The sequence below is a fragment of the Brachypodium distachyon genome, chromosome 2 (assembly GCF_000005505.3).
Source record: "Brachypodium distachyon strain Bd21 chromosome 2, Brachypodium_distachyon_v3.0, whole genome shotgun sequence".
In the NCBI taxonomy this organism is placed as follows: domain Eukaryota; kingdom Viridiplantae; phylum Streptophyta; class Magnoliopsida; order Poales; family Poaceae; genus Brachypodium; species Brachypodium distachyon.
Window position 1 is genome coordinate 1485530 of NC_016132.3, and position 20154 is coordinate 1505683.

The 20154-nt window shown below is 44.9% G+C and overlaps 3 protein-coding genes and 1 long non-coding RNA gene across 8 annotated transcripts; 1 reads left to right on the top strand and 3 right to left on the bottom strand.

Annotated features, from left to right (window-relative positions):
- Window positions 1-1907: 1907 nt before the first annotated feature.
- Window positions 1908-3283, top strand: LOC100830090. The gene is made up of 2 exons (XM_010234652.3): window positions 1908-2748; window positions 2845-3283. The coding sequence occupies exons 1-2, from the start codon at window positions 2143-2145 to the stop codon at window positions 2911-2913; spliced, it is 675 nt and encodes a 224-aa protein (XP_010232954.1). The 5' UTR covers window positions 1908-2142; the 3' UTR covers window positions 2914-3283.
- Window positions 3284-6380: 3097 nt separating this feature from the next.
- LOC100823677 (mediator of RNA polymerase II transcription subunit 22a) lies at window positions 6381-10090 on the bottom strand. Of its 2 annotated transcripts, XR_002963322.1 has the most exons (5): window positions 9154-10090; window positions 8994-9059; window positions 7834-8068; window positions 6592-6823; window positions 6381-6489 (listed from the first exon to the last, which is right to left on the bottom strand). XR_002963322.1 is itself a non-coding variant. In XM_003568026.4 (4 exons), the coding sequence occupies exons 1-3, from the start codon at window positions 9310-9312 to the stop codon at window positions 7835-7837; spliced, it is 459 nt and encodes a 152-aa protein (XP_003568074.2). In that variant the 5' UTR covers window positions 9313-10077; the 3' UTR covers window positions 6883-7219; window position 7834. The 2 variants fall into 2 exon arrangements, 1 of the variants encoding a protein (XP_003568074.2); XM_003568026.4 differs by lacking the exons at window positions 6381-6489; window positions 6592-6823 and adding an exon at window positions 6883-7219 and having other exon boundaries at window positions 9154-10077.
- Window positions 10091-10326: 236 nt separating this feature from the next.
- Window positions 10327-10730, bottom strand: LOC112270829. Its single transcript, XR_002963323.1, has 2 exons — window positions 10566-10730; window positions 10327-10491 (listed from the first exon to the last, which is right to left on the bottom strand). It is a non-coding gene; the product is annotated as an uncharacterized LOC112270829 (long non-coding RNA).
- A 4991-nt stretch (window positions 10731-15721) lies between these two features.
- On the bottom strand, window positions 15722-20149 carry LOC100827469 (zinc finger protein GIS3). 4 transcript variants are annotated; one of them, XM_014899812.2, is made up of 3 exons: window positions 19094-20149; window positions 18046-18156; window positions 15722-17229 (listed from the first exon to the last, which is right to left on the bottom strand). In XM_014899812.2, exon 3 carries the CDS (start codon window positions 16930-16932, stop codon window positions 16078-16080), a length of 855 nt encoding a protein of 284 aa, XP_014755298.1. In that variant the 5' UTR covers window positions 16933-17229; window positions 18046-18156; window positions 19094-20149; the 3' UTR covers window positions 15722-16077. The 4 variants fall into 4 exon arrangements, with proteins under 4 accessions (XP_014755298.1, XP_014755297.1, XP_024314942.1 ...); XM_014899811.2 differs by having other exon boundaries at window positions 18042-18156; XM_024459174.1 differs by lacking the exon at window positions 19094-20149 and adding an exon at window positions 18705-19062.
- Between the last annotated feature and the right edge of the window lie 5 nt (window positions 20150-20154).

The window sequence follows — 20154 nt, forward strand, 5'->3', positions numbered from 1 at the left end:
CCACCTATTACTCCAATAACTCATTCTACCTCGGTTTATTCTTCTTTTGTGCTTCGGTGTATTAGTTACCAGCTCAAAGATAACCCGTTTGTCCCCATTGTTCTCTAAACTATGATGTCCTAATTTTCTCGGCAATCTCCTAATTAGAGGGCATACTTAGTGGCGGAGCGTGATGGAAAGCCAAGAGGGGGCTAATTTCATATCGAACAGACGATATGCAAGAATTTTTTATTATGACATATTTGAATCAGAGTATCTCATCAAATTTTAGTTGGATTGGTACAATCTTAAATGTTCAGTTTCGTTGATTTTACATGGTAATTGACATGGTTAGAAAAAAATCAACATATATTAACTAAAAATAAACATACCCATACTACACTAGGGCACATTTGAGAGGTTTTGTGAATTATATGAAAATCTACTTCCTCCGTCCCATATTAAGTGCCGAAATATTACATGTATTTTAGTATATAGATACGTCCATTTTTAAACAAATTTGAGTCACTTAATATGAGACGGAGGGAGTATAATATATAACTATTCTTTTGTGTGTAGTGTAGAACCTTGCAAAAAAATAACTAAAATAACTGAAATAACCAATTTCGAAAAAGGGCGTCAGACTAAGATTCATTAAATTATACTTGGCCTCGTCGTCTAACACAACTGACATGTTCGATCTGTTGGTTAATGCGGTTGAGTCTTGTTCTTGCGGTTGGTTGTGCAACTTGTTGATTGAAGTGAGCTGGACAGGGCGCGCGGTGCTGACTGAAGAGCTAGTTCGCGGATGTAGATTCTCATGCACGCTCGCCTAAGATTTTCTCACAGTGTGGCCAATGAATCGAATGGAGTATCTATGTCCGGTTAAAATCATGCGTGATTAGTATATGGATTGTGCTAATACATGTTAAACATACATAGTAAAAAGAGAAATTGGAGTTTGTAGGGAGGGGGGGGCGTGTCGTGGCCCAGTTTGGCCTCCAAGACGCTCCACCGCTGGGCATACTAGGGTAGTCGAGTGATTGGTTTCTACAAATATCTTCTCCTAGTAACTCATGTCTATCAAAAACCCTGGTATTACGTCCACATTAGTTCATTTCCTAACATGAAAACTAAGTCACGACTCCTGATGACCTTTACGTTACAACAAAACGTTTACACCTCCACACCTAGTAACGCATGCGAGTATTCAAGGGCAAGATTGGAACAAAATCCGTCCCTTGGTCTCAGCAAATTAGTCCAAAACAAATATTTTCATGAACGAAGGGGAGCACTATGATAGCGTTAAATCTAAGATGTATATATGAGCATTAGAGATGAATATTCAACTACTCCATCTATCAAGGATGAGTTTGGTGCTGAGCCGGATTATGATAATCTAGATCTTTTTAACCAGCTTTGTTCATTTCTTTTACATTTGGCTAAGAACATTGTATTTTGTTTTCACATTTTTCCCTTTGCTTGTGGGCCAACTTGTTACAACCACTTAACCGGCTGCCAGGCAATAACACAAGAGGTAGATACACTAGTGGAAAAGTTGCGTTAAATGAACTCCTGATTTTCATTTAATGGAAAGATATTTTCAAAAGACCACTCAGTTTGGTGACCAGTGCAGTGAGCGAGAGGCTCATTCAGCGCGAAATGTGAAATAATTTTACTCGCAACCAATCAACGTAAACGGAAATCACAACCTTCTCGTTCCTCCATGTGTGAATCCAAAAGTAGAGAAAAGAGGCAATTTACGTGTCAAAAGAAAAGAAAAGAAAAGAAAAAGAAAATAGTCAATTAAGCCAGTTTTTTTTTTAAAATAAGTAAGTAAAGCAGAAAGGTGAAAACCCCGTAATGCCCCTGCTGCACACAGAAACACGCACACGCGCCCCCAATATTTATTCGCCGGCGATGCCTACTATTCCATCTATTTTTCCTTTCGCCCAAAACACAACGCAACACACTTCCATCCATCGCCCAACGAAACCCACACCCTCGTCTCTCGTGTCTCGTCCCTCTCCTCACCACGTCCGGGCCGCCCTGCCCTGCCCTTCTCGCCGCCGCCGCCGCCGGGGTCTGAGGCCGCGGCGGAGGAGCGGGAGTTGAGGCGGGCCGCGCGTGCGTCGCGTCGAGACGTCGTCGTCCGCCGCCGCCATGGTGATCTCGGCCGAGCCGCAGCGGCAGCCCTCGGATCCCGTCGTCGCGGGAGGCGGCGGGGCGGGCGCGGCCGCAGCGGAGGAAGGGGGTGCGGCGAGAGCTCGTCTGGCGCCGCTGTCGTCGTCGCTCAAGACGTGGGGGAGCCACCGCGTGCTGCGGTGCGCGCCCGTCAACCGCGCCGGCGACGCCCTCTCCCCCGCCGCTTCCCGGCGCTCCTCCCCCGAGGAGCTCGGCGAGGTCAGGGAGAAGCTTCTGCTCAGCCTCCGCGACGTGGCGGCGCAGGGCCATGGCGGCGGCAGCGGCAGCAGCACGGCCGCCGCCGCCGCGGACGCGGAGGCCTTGTCCGTCGAGGCGGAGGCGCCGCCGCCGCCGTGGAAGCTGCGCACCCGAAGACGGCGCCCGGCCATGGCGCCCGCCGCCGCGGCCGCGAGCGCGTCGCCGTCGTCCGGGCGGAGGGCGGTCCGCGCCGACGCGCTCGACCGGCCGCGGTTCTCCGCGACGCTCACCGCCGACGAGATCGAGGAGGACGTCTACGCCCTGACCGGCGCACGCCCGCGCCGCCGCCCTCGCCGCCGGCCCCGCGCCGTGCAGAAGCAGCTCGATGTGAGTTCCTGCCCTCCCTTCCCTCTGTTTCCTTCCCTTACACTCCAGCCCCCCTCAGGGACCCGTTTGTAATTCCGTGAAACTCCTCGTCCCCAGTCGCTACTCCCCGGCGCGTGGTTATCGGAGATCACCGTGGATTCCTACCGGGTGCCGGACGAGCGGTGAGCAGACTCCGCCCAACAATCGCCGCCCAGCCCAGGCGCCGCCGTCGACTAGTAAGCAAGCAAAGCAAAATTCAGCGATCCCAATTGGATTGCTCATTGCTACATCTCTATTCTCTGTTATTATCAGCTCGTATAATGAGATCAAATAGATTTGGTATTATTGGCACTAGTGAACTTGTCGTAGTAGTAAGCAATGCTTAGTCTAGTGAGCTGAGTACTCTGTAGTCTGTAGTCAGAGGTTCGGTTCTGTGTCAGTGAAGGACGTAGCGAAGTACTTCTCGTAAGTGAGTGTGCATTGTCCTTTGATGGTCCAGTACATTTGTTATTTAACATCTGAATTGCAGTTCCAATGCTTATGCTTAATTACCTTACCTTCCCGTCTCGTATGATCGTCTCCATTGCGTTGCATGCTCTAAACTTGCATATATAAACCTGACACGTGATGGACTCGGTAGTAGAGTATTTTAGAATTGGAGTTTAGATACGATGAGTCTGGCCCGGGCGGGCCCAGCGGCTGTCAGCAGTTAAGCACGAAGAGGAATTACGTCTGGTCGGCTGACACGTGGGTCCGGGGACCGTGCAGTTGCGAAAACGCTGGCACCGCTTGGCGTGGCGGTGGGCAGAGTCTTTTCGTTGCCTGTTTCTGTAGTGTCCCAGTGTGGGACCGTTTTGTCAGAGAGGCCCGAGTTTGTTGACAGGCACGTATCTGATCCCTGGTGCCTGGTGGTCCAGGTCGTGGACCGTCCAAATTTGGTGATGCCGCGCGGCTTGTACGCTTTGCTCCTCTCAGACCCGGTCCATGGGCCCGGTCCATGCAGGACTGGCAAGGGAGGTTACGTGCTGATCGCCGTTCTTCGTCTGTGTTCCATCATGTGTTAAACGAGCTCTTTTGTTGTGGATTTTAGAACAGTAAACAGCTCTCTTTTCTTTCTTGTTCTTTGCTTCTTTCTTTCTTTTCCTGCCGTGTGTGGCTTTGTGGATGGTCAAACAGGTTAATGCAAGCCACGTTTAGAGAAATACACACATGAAACTATTTTAGCGGGTCAAGCGACCGTAAATCAAGTGGTTTTATAGCATGGTGGCCAATGTCAAGACAAGTTCAGGTACGACAGATGCATCTGTAGTCTCTACGCATTGCGGAAACACCAAGCTGTCTGGAAATAGGTGGCCCCATTAGCTCGTTAAACACCAAACTTAATGATCCTGGCCCTCTGTACGTGGTACAGACCGTCTGATCGGTGACGGACGGCTCAGATCGATCCTATGGACACGACAGTGACAGCGCAACTACCTTACGGGACACAACATTGACATGCATGCAAATGCTGCTGAAGGAAACAAGCGAAGGCCGCAGGGTGGAGGATCCACGTTCACTGTCGCCGTCCCATTCTATTTGGTTTTTGGTGCCTACACCTCACTGTCTACGTGTCACATTTGCGCTGTGTTAGTTGGGTAAACTATTGGCCTGATATGCAAGTACTGTTATACACTTGCAAATATGAGGTATCATCGGTTTGTGACCTACTTGAAACATATCGATTTTACGAGAACGTTTGCATGCAAACTATCTTTTCCTTGTAGAAGAGGTATCATCGGGTTTTTTTTAAGGCCCTGTCTATTTTGCGAGAAGACTAAAGTCATATAGTATTGAATGAACCAAAACTTGCATGATCAATTTTAACGAGAAAAAAGTTGTATACGAGTCTTTGACAAAAATACTATGTTTTCCTCATGGGTTCGCCAGTGGCATGCCGTGAGTCGAGGTGGATTCTGCCACTGAACCTCTGGACAATATCAGGTCATGAAAACAATGTTGACGTAGCTGTCGGGAAGATGCCGGAGACAATGATCTGAGAAACAGATCATAGTTCTGGAGAAGAAAGCAACGAAAATGGTTGGATAACCACTATAGATCCGTCCAGACAGATCTGGGAGACTTAAACTCGCCAGCTCAGTGATGAAGCTGATTCTGACTAAACCTTATTACCGATCGGAGAAGAAATAGGCACATACAATCTGTAAAACACAAGGCAAAAAAACCATGTTCGGTACTCTAGAAAATCCGCGTTTTTAAGGCTCATTCATGTTAAATTAGATTCACAATATCATATCCGATAGCCGGAACTGTAAAATACCTTCAGTTCTCCCCGTTACGTACATAGAGCAAGTTCATCAAAGTTTTTTGTTTTTCTTTTGCATTAAAGCTGGCATGCGTGGTAATATCATGAAACCCGGAGAATTGTACGTACTCCATCTAGACGCTTTTTAAACATAATACATCAATATTTTGATAAATTTAAGACAAATAATATGAATCGGAGGGAGTAGCATGTTCGTCCTGCAAGCTGTCTCCAAATAATTAGTTTGAGCATGTAGAATCTTCTCCTTCCAACTCAACGGCCATACCCATTTTAAAAGAGGAAACAAGTTTTGTCAACCCAACAATCCTGAACACCCTCAGTACTCAGATTGTCAGATCACCGTTCAGAAATACTGTGAGGAGCCTCTCGAAATTCGTTGTCCTCTTGCCATCCAATTACACGAGTATTCGACCCCTGTGCCAGCGTTAAAAAAAGTACTCCGTACTAGTACCCCCGGCAAAGTGCGCTTAAAACCCGACGACATCATGGCGGCGAGTTGACAGAGCTAACCCGGGCCCGCCGTCGACGGTGTGTACATGGTCAACGTGCCGGCCGATCCTCTAGCACTCTAAAAAATGGAAATAAAGAGTCGCCTGGCGGCTTCTTTTTGCACGGACCTTTGAGCCGTAGTATAGCACGGCACAAGACAACCAACCCCAAGTCAGCCCAGCAAACGATTTTTATTGATTTTCGTTCCGTTCCGTTACGCCATCAGGCAAGAGCATCGTGCTAGCTGCATGCACATATTTTCTGCCTGGAAAACTTGTGGAAGGATCGCAAGTTGGCATCGATCGACTTGGCAGATCGGGCCGGCCAGCTGCCTGAGCCAGGCGAGCTCGAGCTGGGACCCTACTACACTCATCACTGCACTGTCGGCGTCTCGGCTGTACCTCCTCGTCCAGCCGCTCTCTCGACCCCATGTGTGCAACTTGACGGACGGTCAACCTTCGTCATACAAACAATAGGATCGCAACTTTTTTTTTTCTTACTTTACACCACCATGTTGCCGATTACTGTATCCATTGAGCTGACGTCGGCACGTCGGCACGCAGCTGGTGTAATATTGCGTGAAGATATACTGCGGCTTTATTTCTTCTATTTTTTTTGTATCAATAGAAAAAAAATAAAAAATTATTGGGTGGAGCAGAACACCCAATCTGATCCGCCCCAGCACCTTTTACATCAAAGTACATTGCTCCAACAGGTATCCTGACAAAGAAAAGAAAAATGCGATACAGTTTGCTGCGTTTTTTTTTTTGACCGCACGATACAGCTTGCTGCTGCCGCTGCTGCACACTCCGTGCCTCCGTCTCCATGGACTTGAGGAACAAGCTTCGGCTGTTTTCTTCACGGCCAAGACTTGGCAAGGTCAGGTCTGGTCAGGACATGAAGTAGGCTAGGAACCTCTGCTAGATAGATAGGCCAGTGGTTGAATGCTGCAATGCACATGAAAAAAGAAGGAGCATCAAGTCGAATGACGAAAACCAAAAATGTTGCTACTGGTACTAGAGAGAGAAATCTCCCAGTGAGCTGCGTACACGAGAATACGAGATCACTATCCCAGGCAGCGGTTCGCTCTTCTCGGTCCCCATCGCAGTCGCAGAAGTACAGAGCTGTCCTGGAATTGACATGACATTTGACGAGACAATTGAGGCCGAAAAGCACAAATTCCCGTCGTATGATTTGCCTTTTCCTGGTATCACACGATTTAGCCAAAGGTCTTTTTGATGGACCATGATTTCACAGGTGTCCTGAACAAAACGTGGTTTCCTACAAAGAGACCTGAGAAATTCAATACCAGTTCTGTGGGTTCGGTGCAACAAGCAAACTCACAGGGAGGATAGTCAACCTTATTTAAGATGGGAACAAAAAACAGCTTGGAGAAAGATAACTACGGTTACAAGTTTGGGCTGCAACTTTTACTAGCAGAAAAACGCACACGACCAGACAAGGCGAACAGCACCTACCAATGGAAAGTAGAAATTACAAAATCTAAGCCGTTTCCAAAAAGAAATTACAAAATCTTCTAAAGCGAAGGATTACATCATTCAAAAAACGACTATCTGTTCTTAACCTAAATAATTTAATGTTTTTTTTACACAAGATACATTGATCATGTCCTTGCCAGCTCACCCACTCCCCTATCAGCGGAAAGCTAGAGACATCCTGAAACCATGAATGGTTGTATAAGTTAATGATAGTGACAGTTCTGAATAACATTTGTAGTCATTAGTTGAGAAACAAATTATCTCAATAGTACTTCAGGTCAACATATAAAGAGCAAGTCAAAGAGTTTAAATTCATGAAGGTACTAGTCATATGGCATATATTATGCGGAGTTAACGAAAACAAAACCAAGAAAGTGTTTAAGATCACAAACAAGTTCCTCGACTCAGTAGATAGCCATCAACTTGCTTACTACACAAAACATGCAAAAATTATACTTCCCTAGTAAATGATATGGTTTAAAATTTGTGACTATTCACTAGCTAAGTTCTTTGACTCTAAACCTTGGTCAGTAAATCCTAAAACATATAACTTCAATTTGAATGAGACATGTTTTTATGAAATCTAGCACCGAGGTTGGTAAATCATAAACACATAACTTTAAACATTGGTGTAAATCATAAACATATCGTATATAATTCCGGCTTCGGTTTAGTTACACTAAAGGCAAATCCAACAATTCGACAGTGTACAAATGCAGATTTCAAATTCTTCTCTCCAACTAGTACCAGCTAAAACATACACAATTTCTTCTAGGACTAAGATATAATCACCTCAATCGTAGAGCGGAGTCCGCACAACAGATGAGTAGTAATGTGCCTCCAACTCCTTAAGGCTTGCTGCTGCCTCCTGCCCAATCTTCTCCAACATTTTATCTGTCCCCTCTGCCTGCTGGCTGAGCACCTCAATCCTCCTATCAACATTCTCATTCAAAGAAGCAAGCCCAGAAAAGATGGCTGTCCTCTTAAGTTCTGAGACTAATTTCAACAGAGAGTCTGCTGAATGTACCTGGAAAACATCAAACATCATATGGCAACCAAAGTTTCAAGATGTTGCCATAATACTACTAGATTTGATGGTATTCTAGGATTATTAGCTCAAAACATAGTAGGCTGCAATGTATTAATACAACACAAACATCAAGTCAGCTGCTACTATACAGTATCTGTAGAGTAAAATGGCGTTTGAGCTTGCTACAATCACAGCAGTAACTGCGGTGGCCAAACTAAGATAGTCTTCTCTTCTCATATAAACTGGTTTTCTGTATCTTCAGATACTGGGTTTTGAAAGTATATGACCATGAAAGGTCACCTACATGGGTGATGCAGCCATTGAGCCATAAAATTACCATGCTTCAAATTTTCATTAATGTTTCTGAAATCTTACCCTGCACGTCTAAAGTTAGTTCCTTATTAGATCTTATTCTACTAAACCGATCCCTGTTTTGATCATATCATCATTCAACCCAGCATCTACAATTTCAACCTGGCCATCATATTCACACAATCCTTCTCGTATTGTGTCTCATCGCCATAGCTACACCACATATCTACTTGCAGGTTTTTGTGCCCAGAATTACAGGAATTAATACAGGGATAACTTCTTCAACGGCAACCCCTACTAGATTAGGTGTCACAGTTATGAGCTCTGCATTTCTAGGTTCATGGCCTGGTTACTTAAATCTAAGTATCTCACTGCAGTTGATGTCAAGATTACACAGCTCAGTAATGCTTTGCTGCTGTAGGAATATGGTATCCGTGAACTACAACATACGGATATTACGGCATAATAGTAGATCCCCGACACTTATTATGGATCGGAGGGAGTAGCATTTCAGTTAAGTACTTAACGATGAAGCTCCAATTTTCGGGGCATGGTTCAAACAGTCCAAAAAAACAAATCTCCGAACAATGAGTGAGGCGAGTCGTTTTACCATACGTGACGCGCGCATCTCCATCTGGAACGCCTCCTGCGTGTTGCGCACGGGCGGGTCGTTGACCTGAGACGAGCAGGAAGACGCCGCGAGCTAGGGTTAGCCAGTAAGCGAGGAGAGGGCTACGCTAGGAGAGATTCGGGGAGCGGGGAGGCGTTACGCGGGCGATGTTGATGAGGGCGGAGAAGTTGTCGACGAGGCTAGCGACGTCGGCGTCGGCCTTCTGCAGTAGCGCCCTCTGCTTCTGCGCCGCGGCGGCCGCAGCAGCCGCTGTCGGGCCCGCCGCCGCGCCGCCGCCGCCGCCTGCCTTGCTCATCATGGGCCGCCGGCGGGATTGGGTATGGGGACGAGGCCGACAGGCTGCTTGCTTCTGATCTACAGTACTACACTCCCAAAGCGCAAACAGCAGGCCGGAGGAATCGACTTGCTCCCGTGGGCTATCTGCCTATCTAGCTAACTTCGGCCCAATACGGACCATTTCCGAACGGTATTTCGAGCCCAGCAGCCGTCGTGGGCTATTGGCCTCAAAGGCCCAAGAGGGAGAAGAACCGACGTTTTCGCTTGTTCCGGGCAGAAACGGGACACACGATGTGTCAGGATTCAGGATCACTGTGCTGTCAAAAAAAAAAGGATTCAGGATCAGTGAGTGGAATCAGTCGAACAACAGCGGCAACTTTTGCTGAATGGCATCTCATCTCTGTCTTGGATGCATCATGTCATCATCTCCAGTATTTCTTTTCCAGTGTCGTTGTTGTTCATGCTGGTGCTGCATCATATCTCATTCTCCTCTGTGATATCCCTCCTCTGTCTTGCAAGTAACTCAAGCTGATGCATGGATGACTAGCTAGTTAGCTAGCAGCTGCTTTAGGTAGCTCCGACAGCTGCTTTAGGAGCTTAGACTTACGCCTCATGAGACCACACTACATGCCATGACTAACAAACCTAAGCTACACATGCAGGTGGTAATCAACAGCAACTAGTGAGTAATTTAGCATTGTTACTTACTCCACAAGTGCCATTATAGACAACGACGACCTAGGTCTGCGTGCAGTAGAAAGCAGCTCAATAATGACTGATGAGATCCCTTTGTGGCTTAGGCTTAGCTAGAGTTTGGACCCCCCCCCCCCCCCCATCTAATTAAGCTTCATATTTGTACCTATAGAGCACTAGAGATTTGAGCTACAGGGAAATTGATCTACCATAGGTTAAAATTGGGATAAGGGAGCACTGCAAATTGATTAAATTTTCGGAATGTGCCAGGGTGGAGGGCGCACTGTCTGTCAAGCTGCTTGGCCAACTGAAAGTAGGTCAAAATTCATCCACACTTGGCACATCACCAGCAAAAGTAGTATTTTACTAGGTGTGAAATACATGCTGATTCAGTGAACAGGAAAAAGATGGGGTTCTATCAGATGACCATGCATCAAGTACTCTTGCAGCACCAATCAAAACTATCCAGTTGAGTTTGAGCCCCTGTGGAAAAGAGAAAGAGAGAGGACTGAAGAGGAGATGAGCCATGTAGCTGTACCAGAAAAACAGGGCAAGTAGTGACAGGATGCAAAGTACAGATACCAATAAAGTGGACATGCTTTCATCAGACCAAATGATCAGGAGTCCACCAAGGTGCTGCAAGCACTTTAATTTTATCCCCCTGCATTGTTTGTCAATGTGTCAGCTTAAGCATGGCATCTTCCTTCTAATCATAGCACTCACTCCTAGGGCTACTAAAACCCTTGGCACTACCTGTTGAATCCTGACTGGTTGGTGCCACACCACACCATGGAACGGAGAGGGGGAAGTACTTAAGTACAGCATGATGATGCCCTAAGGTCTTGACATGATTCCAAAGCAGACAAGACATTGACTCCATTGCTTCCCTTCTAGACAAGCTAGGACTTGGAGCCCACGAAAGAGGGGGATTGATCAACTGCTCAACAACAAGCAAAGTTGTTTCTTTCTCCAATGGAAATCCATCCTTGCTAGTGCAGTATTAGATGTCTTGACATTCATTGATTTTTTTAATGCTCTGTAATGAATACTATTCAGACCCTACTAAAATTAACTGTATCCTTGTGAAATTCTGGTACAGTATTAAAGAGTTCCTACAGCTAGCATAATAAGTTGATTAATTAATTACACTGATGCAACCATATATGTTTACAAAGCCACAAATTGATGTGTTTTTATCGTGTCCTGGTTCCACTGGAGGATGCATGACAACTCAGATGCTTGCCCAAAATTGGGATATGCTCCAACACCACGTATATATATTTATAGCATATTTGAGTTCTCCAAAAACACACACAAGCTGCTATCTTTCGGCGCATAATAATCAAGTTGAGGAACCCTAGCTACAAAACAACAAGAGGCCGGCTGTGGCCCACAATCTAATCACGTTCCATTTGGGATAAGGTTTCTTGACATAAAACTACATCAAGGACTCAAGTGAGATCATGGCAAAAGTGTTTTCAAATCTCCCCTTTTGAGATCTTGTTTGTAGTTGGGACATCTTGGTGATGGTGACTCACATGGGGAGCCTCAGGCCAAAGGTTTTTAGCTAGCATTAGTTCTTTAGACTTTACTCCTAGGGGGGCAAAAAACAATAACAATTCTAGATGCCTTGTGGTATGGGTATCAACACATAGGTAGTTTGTTGGGAAATATGATGGTTCATTAGTCCATTGCTTCTAGTGGTTGGTGTCCTACTTAACGAAGTATGGTTCAAGGAAACCTTTGGGGAAATTGTTCCTCGGCGGTCATTCAGTTTGTTATGTCTCCTTCTTTCAAAAGTGACCACTTTTTCATAAATATAAACAATGTTCTGTAGTGATCAATTATTGAACTCTCAGAACTATGCACCCTGCCCTTTAGTTACTATGACAATTTAGAATGATAAAACTATGCATCTCTTGATCCAGCTATTACTAAAAATTACTATGACTTATTTTACACTAAATATGATATTACTATGACTATTACTATGACTTATTTTACACTAAATATGATATTACTAAAAATTTGCGCTCCACCTTCACAACTGGCTAAAGATTATTATGAAATTACTAAAATTAATACAGTATTAAACAAACCAAAGATGTGGTCATCACCTTATCTTTTCCTACAATTCCGTCCAAACAAATAAAGTGGATGAAAGAAGACAATGCATAGTCCAAAAAGAATCACACTCTTTGAGTGTCTTGGTTCACAAAGGAATGTCATAGTACCAAAGCGGAGTTAATGTATGACAACCATGTCAAAAGTGATCACGAAAACTGAGTATAATTAGTACCAGGTGGTTCGTTTCTGCATGTAGGAAAGTGATCAGAGCCTCTTTTTGGTCACGTGCATTGCAAGTTCTCTCGACAGAGAGTGCTAGCCCAGGGTGGCAAACAACGCCAAACGAGCTGAGTATGCATGTTTCAGAGTGGAAGCAATCAATTAGCATGAACATCTTAAGCACGACAAAAACAACTCAATGGACCGCACTTACATTTTTTTTAATAAATCAACGACCAAGAACTAATTAATCGACCAAACATTATGCTACAGATAAATTTGGTCAAGAATTCTTGCATTCACTAATTAAAGAAGTGAGCACCCATGTTAATCTTAGTACTTATATATATATATATAAGTTTTCTTATAGTTTAATTCTTAAGAGAACCAAATAAGTTTCCAACCCAAGCATGCACTACACAGGTGGACCAAATGATACTCTAGTTATTCGGTGCTACGAAGATTGCAATTGCCTCAGGAAATCGGGACAAGAAAAGGACAAGCCCAAGTTGATATCATGAAGATGGACACCTACCGACGCAATATATTCATCTATTTATTTTATCAATATTTCTAGCTTTACATCACCTTCCAATCACATCACCAACACGAGAATTTCGCAAAACTTGAACCTAAGAAGTTGCCAATATCTCACGTATTCTAGAAGGCAACTAACCGCATTATATATGTTCAATCCAAAAGAATTAAATAAGTGTTGATTACGTGGCCATCCCTTTCACCTAGCTAGCTTCATCTTGTAGGAAATTTCTTCCTGGTCTTGTGCAAATATATTCAAAAACCATAGCTAGCTTATCTCAATTTTTAATCGCCAAACAAAAATGGCCGGCTAGATCAAAGTGTACTTAACTTGTCGCCTAAATGAAAACGAATAATGTGCCCTCGAGACTCTCGTGTTGAGAGGGGCCATGCGTCACCTGCTTGTCCTTTTATTAAAAGACTAATACCTACATGTACTTAGCCACCGATTAACTAATCCCACAAGCAACACAAGATCCCAAGATGATGCAACCTTAGATTGTTAGTCTCATCGTGTGCAACTAATGGCCAATTTGAGATGATGGCATCTCAATTAAGTTGTTAATGGAATTAATGCTAATTTGATTTAGTCACTAATCAGGACAACCAAATTAACCCAAAGAGATATCGAGAAGAGTTAGATATATAAGTGTTAGTTTGTCAGCTATGGATTTGTCGAGTAGCTTGAGCTGGCGCTGCTCGCGTAAGTACAACCCCATATGAGAATGACAATTAGATTAATCAATCGTGATTATATGTTAAACTAAGCTAGTTGCCTGCCTGGAGACATCCTATGGAAACATTTTTGTACATGCATCCCGTAAAATTATGGCAGTCGATGTATGATAGTTTATATCTCATGACGCTTACTTTCCCAAGTGGAGTGACTGATCCTCAAATGAACTATATATGCAGGGGCAATTAATTAATCGCCATTTCCTTTATACCCTTGAATAATCAATAGGTTAAATAGCTACGGTTAATTCAAATAGTTGATCTAACCCGTTGTGATCCGTTGCCTAAAAAACCCTGTAACGGTTGATCTTAACGCAAACATGAGTTCGACAAGCAACAATCAGACGACACAGGTTAATTAAGATTTGTGATCTACACATGTAATTAAGTTACGCAAATTGCAAAGAGTGATTATGCGCATCTAACTGCACACAATAAATCTCACTGTATCACCGACAGTTGTGTCTTATAATACGGTCTCAGGGGCGGGAGAAAAGGGATGGAAGGGAAAAGGAGACCGGCAAGACCACGCATGACAGCTGGTGGGCGCAAAAGGTGGGTAATCCCTACTTAGTATAAGCGATACGAATCTTAGGATGATCTATCATCATCCACCTCCCCTGGAGAGCAGTAGTATAAGCCACTGTGCACATGTTGACTAGTTAATCTTAGTTTAGGCCTTAGGGGATGCCTACCAATTTATTTATGTACTAATGACATTCATTAAACAATACCCTAGCGTAAAGCGGAACCTGCTCCTATTGGCTGCCATGTGTGCCTTTGGTACGTACGTGACCAACGCCTCGGGTCGTGGCTGCTGTCGCCAAGCCAGCCAATGGGAGGTCACAGAGTGCAGGCCATGTGTCGAGCCACCATTGGCCAAGACGGCCCAACCGGAGCCCGAAACGTGGAGGCCGTTTTTTTTGGATATAGGCCGGGCCCACGTGGCCCAGTCGGACCGGGTTCGAGGGGTCGTGGAGCCCTTCAGAATCTCTATGCAGGGATTCGCCGGACATTACCATAAAAAGAAATTTTCTGCCTTCCTGTTCAGAAGCACCGAGTTTAATTACTCCTGTGGGTAGTCAATCCTTTCACTCTTCACTTAATTACTTTATCAAAAGATAATTAATCAACACATGCATGGACGCGTGGAGCTCGCTTACATGCCCAGCATGTACACGTACGTAATGCTCCACCTAAACCAGTGGTCCTAAACTATCTTTTCCCAATGATATACTCGCTCTGTCCAACAAAAGATGTCTTAAGTTTGTCAAATTTGGATGTATCTAGACATGATTTAGTGTATAGATGCATTCAAGTCTAGTCAAAGTTAAGACATTCTTTGTTAAACCCAGGGAAAGTAGTACATATTAGGACATATTAGGAGTAAGTTAGGATTATGCAAGTTAGGACATAGGATTATGCATGTGCTGCAGGCTCGTGTACAGTAGAGAGCGTCCTCTGGCTCGTGCGGCATTGACACGTAACTACGTAAGGACGGTGAACAGTGTGCTTGGCCTGCCCAAAAGATCAGGTGGCCTTTGGCTTGGAGCGAAGTACACTGAGGCACATGCCTTTTGCACACGGAACAAGATTTGTTCCATCACGCCCCGGCCTAAGCTTTGGTGCACTCTTCAACGTCTTGCGGTGCCACGTCCAATCGATCACGGCCATACGCACGTACGTACGTGCTCGATCGATCGTGATATGACATGGATATATAGATAAATATTTGCATGTGTGTTACATGCATGGTAATTACTATGTGTGGGTAACTATCAGCCCATCAACTACAATCAAAAGGTGGATTTGGGATTGGGGTTTAATTCTAATTTCTTAATGGCAAGTGGTAATGTGATTTGGGCCGGGGTTTACTACATGATACCATGTGCATTTTCTTTTTTGAATTAGGGGTAGTTATAACTGGGGAAACACAGATAAAAGGGGACAAAAAGTTTAGGTGGCATGATGGAAAACGGAAGAGGAAAACTGACTCATGAAGCACTAATCTATCACCAAACTAACCAGGGCCGCCTTAATTATATATACTACATGTATGACCAATTAGAATATACTTGCGTAATTGTCGTCATGAGTACATGCATCCATCCTTGGCAAATCAAATCAAATCAAACACTACGTCCTCATTGACTTAATTAATTGTGACTAACACAGAATCATCAACCAAAAAATGGGCATGGTATATGAATTAACACTGCAAATGGCAGAGAGACGATGGATTGACCAAAAATTTACAAGGTGCTGGTCGTCGACCGATCGATCTCGAATCATACGAAGAACCGGAGTTCGTTACAACGAGCAAAGGAGAGGATGATTACACTCCAGATTAAGCTAGCCCGGAAGCTAAAAATACGTACTTACTTACTACCTCTGGCTAATTACCTAGCGGGGGATCGAGCTCTTAATTAGTACGGAATCTAGTATGGGTAATTAATTCCATTGACCGAAGTAACAGGAGTAGGCAGCTAGCTTGTGCGATCGATCGAGCGAGCCAAGACGATGGATCACTAGTTCACTACAAGCTGAGCTGCAAGTCGAGCCCCAGAGCCTCCTCCGGCTCAGCCGCCATCACCATCCCGCCGGGGTATCTCGCGAAGCTGGCAACGGCGGGGCTCGCGTGGAGCGTCGACGACCTCCGGGCGCCGTGGCGGTTATCCACGTCAGCCATGTAAGGCCCCGACACGGCAGCGGCGTTGTTCACGTTGGCAGCGCCCGTCGGGGCGCCGTAGGAGAACACGGCGGCCGGCGAGGCGCCGCCGGACGTGGGGAAGACGCAGCCGTGGGACACGTGGAACTGCTGGCCCTGGGCGCCACCGGCCACGGCAGCGGCGCGCGGGGAGCTGAAGTAGACCCAGCTCGTGGGCGCCCCGGCGCCGTCGCCGCCATGGCCATGGCCGCCGAGGAGGTGGGCCGGCTGTGCGAAGGCGGACACCATCGGGTTATGGCCCGGACCGCCGGCCACGGCCATGCGCGGGTACAGAGCGCCGCCACCGCCGCCCGAGACGACGCGGCCAGCGGCAGCGGCAGCGGCTTGCAGCTGGGCGCGCTTGAGCTGCTGCCGCTCCTTCTTGTGCGCGTTCTGGTGTCCCCCGAGCGCCTGCGAGTTGGCGAACTCGCGGCAGCAGTACTGGCACTCGTACCTCCGCCCGGCTGCCGCTTCAGCCCCGCCGCCAGCCGCCGTGGCCGTCGTTGTCGTGGTCGTCGAGGACGAGGACGAGTCCGAACCCCCGGCACCGCCAGCGCTTCCGCAGAGCGGCCCGTTCTGGTGGTCTGGCTCGGTGGCCTCGGGCTGATCCATCTGATAGTGCTCCTGCTCCTCGGCGGAGAAGTGGAAGCCGAAGAGCTTTAGCCTGGGGCTTGTCATACTCATACTACAGGAGAGAAGCTAGAGAGAGCTGGGGAGAGACCGAGAGAGAGAGAGATGCTGTCAAAGGTAGTAGGATGTGCATGGGTTGGGGCTGTGTCAGGTTAGAAGAGGCAGTATATATAACACCTGGAGCCGCGGGCACAGGCGAGAACGGATAGATTTGAATACATGCATATGGCCTGTACAGGGCATGCAGGACCTCCTGATTAATATTATATCTCCCCGTCCTGAACTTTAGAGAGAGGACGATCGAGTACCGATCGATGCAAAGTAGAGAGAAAAGAGAGAAGTAGCTGCGACCTGCGATGAACAGGAGAAACAAGTCACAAGAGACAGCGTTAAGTTGTTGAGTTTCTAGATTGCGCTCCTTGTCCGGGCTCCATGTTGCACTATTTTATGTACGTGGCTGCCTAGCTAGCTAGCTTCCTCCTTGAATGATTTATTACGATCGACACACGCATGATATGACTAGCTTGTATGCATGTATACTATGTCTATCTAATCTATCCATACAAAACATTGTTATTTAGCTAGGTCCGTGGAGTAGATTAGTACTATATAATACACAGATATATATATCCACCTAGCTAGCTAGCTAGCTAAGATATGATAAGATTTGTATATACTAATGTGTCACTAGCATAGCTATAACTAAGTGGCCAACTAATACGTACTAGGGGCGCAATTTTTTAGTGACGAGTCTCATGCATCAGGATGCTCAATTATGTTGTTTAATTCTACATGTACGTAATGCAATAGTTTACACTTGCAGAGCCGTGGTGTTGTGTGGAGGCGAGGCAACACGATAGAATAATAAGGAGTTCTTTGTTGCTATGCATGAGAGAAACTATAAATATTTGTTCGTGTATATTATGGCTCGAACGATTGATGCAGAAAGAGATAAGAGAGGGACCATGTGCAGGAGCTAGCTAGCCAAGTGTGGGTGCCACTTAGCTTGTGCTCGATTAACTTATTGTGAATGTGCGTGTGTAGTACAAACTAAAGTTGAAAAGCTCATGTGGGAGTTGGACCAGTAGTACTGCAAAGCTATAAAATTCTCTTGGAAGAATATTATGTGTATCCAAAAGAGTATGTTTGGATAGTATACGTACGTACGTATGTGCCCATTTTTGTTCCGTTGTGTGGCCAGCTTTCCTGTCATGATGAAGGATGACCTCGGCAAAGAATCGCTTTTGATGAGTCCCATCACTCGGGCCATTATTATGTCTTTGCAAAAAAAAAATGTACTCATCAGGAAGAAATACTGGAACATGCGTCTGATACATATAAATAATACTATATCATAGATATTTATATTCTTGCCAAAAATGAATCGGCATGTTGTGTTTATACATACAATGATCCATAGTAAGTACTAGCTCGTATATGGAATCGAAATGACAGAAGCACTAAGTGAGAATTTAAGAATTCCAACAGCACAAATTAGTTTCTTTTTACAGCAAACAGCACAAACTAGTTATGCCTAAAGTTCCTCGAGGGCCGTAAACGGTCTGCAATTCATACGCAGAGAACCTTTTACTCGAACCGGTAGCTAGTAGGGTTAATAACCATTAAAAATGTGTATTGAAACTACCACACACACAAAAACTTTATATGAATCTACGCGTTGTCCGGAGGAACCATTCTTCATATAAAGACATGTTTGTACGGAAAACTACATGTAAAATATGTAGTAATTATGTTTAGTAGCGTTAGTAAAAGCAGCCACCGCCAAAACAACACAACAAAGCACGAGTTTAAATATTTTTGTGTACCTTACACGACCCTGAAACATCAACTAGCTATAGCGGTTGATCATGTACCCATGCTGGAGATGCACCCTCGATGATGGTTGGTTAAAACTGGAAATAGTTTATTTTGCATTTTAGTTAACTTCCCCATTTTCTGCCAATCAAGTGCTAATGCACCCTGAGATAACCTCAAGATTCTATTGCAACAGACAAGGAACATCATATCACTCCCCATCACAATTTGAAATGTCACAAAAAAGTAAAATAATAATTGATGTAACTAATTTTCAGACTTTTGGAATGTATGGCTTGTCAGGACGAAATTTAAGCTCCGCGGTCTCACACAAACACAAAGCAGAAAGCAAAGGAAACAGACACTGAAGTTAATGAATCGAAAAACATATCTTACCAACCTTGCTAACCAGCCAGCTTTTCTTGACATTTTTCACACCATTCAAGTAATGAAGCATCAACATTTGCTCAATTATTGTAAGCCTGATCAAGTGAAAAGAATTCCACTTGTTGTACCAGTAGTCCAGTACTACTACCATTACTGGAAACTAATCAGCAACAAGCTGGGATCAATGGCAGATAAAGAAAAGCTAACTATTTCAAAAGTTATAAATTAAGAATTTGATCCGAGTACCGAAAGAAGCGAAAATAGCGCCAACAAAAAAAAGACTGAGTTTGTGCGACATTATTGTCTCCATCATGTAGTATGATATTCTGCACTTGAGTAGAGCTTTGGTGCTAGTTAGTAAGCATCAGCGGTACTGCGCAGATCATACGAACAAGGACAGAACCATGACAATCTTGGCTTTGCTACATTCTTTTACCTCCTTCGATGAGTCATGTCTACCCAGAAAAACATGTAGCTTAAAAACTTGACTAATGCGGTGGGTCTTCTTTCTTTTTGCACTGGCACTAGCTATTATATTTGATGTAAAATCAGGCATTAGTGTCTGTTTGTGTGCGTGCAACCTTTAGAAATCTACTGTAAATACTAACTAGTGAGCACAGATCTCCCGCCCTTCTCTTCTGTGTGTTTTCACACCTCTAAACTAGTTGGACAGTACCATTATGAAACCCAGCATCTCCTGCATCTACATGAGCAGCAAGCTTTTGGGTTAGACTTTTGCCACAACCAGGTTGGAAAGAAATCTCTCCAAATCCTACTAACCCCAGAGAAAGCTAGAAGTTTGCATCTTTTTCTAACATAATCTCGTCTCCACCATCCACGAAAGCTTCTTTCACCCAAAATTCCCTTCTTATCTCTCCTCTTTCTAAAGTCTTTCTCCAACTTCTAAACAAGGCCCACCCTGTCCCCTGAACTTGGCTCCCATCTATTCCTCTATTTCTATCCCTTTCAGTTAACAATACATGAGCTTGGAGGTCGCAATTGCTGCTATAAAAAAGTTGATAATATCTGCATTATAATATCAGTAGTTGTTGCTTGGAGAGAAGTCATGGTTAC

Excerpts from the sequence above, each read along its gene's own strand:
- LOC100830090 (XM_010234652.3), top strand. The coding sequence starts at position 2,143 with ATGGTGATCTCGGCCGAGCCGCAGCGGCAGCCCTCGGATCCCGTCGTC. Across the intron at positions 2,749-2,844 it reads CCGTGCAGAAGCAGCTCGAT|TCGCTACTCCCCGGCGCGTG; the intron begins GTGAGTTCCTGC and ends CCTCGTCCCCAG.
- LOC100823677 (XM_003568026.4), bottom strand. The coding sequence starts at position 9,312 with ATGATGAGCAAGGCAGGCGGCGGCGGCGGCGCGGCGGCGGGCCCGACA. Across the intron at positions 9,060-9,153 it reads CCCTCATCAACATCGCCCGC|GTCAACGACCCGCCCGTGCG; the intron begins GTAACGCCTCCC and ends TGCTCGTCTCAG. Across the intron at positions 8,069-8,993 it reads AGATGCGCGCGTCACGTATG|GTACATTCAGCAGACTCTCT; the intron begins GTAAAACGACTC and ends GATGTTTTCCAG.
- LOC100827469 (XM_014899812.2), bottom strand. The coding sequence starts at position 16,932 with ATGAGTATGACAAGCCCCAGGCTAAAGCTCTTCGGCTTCCACTTCTCC.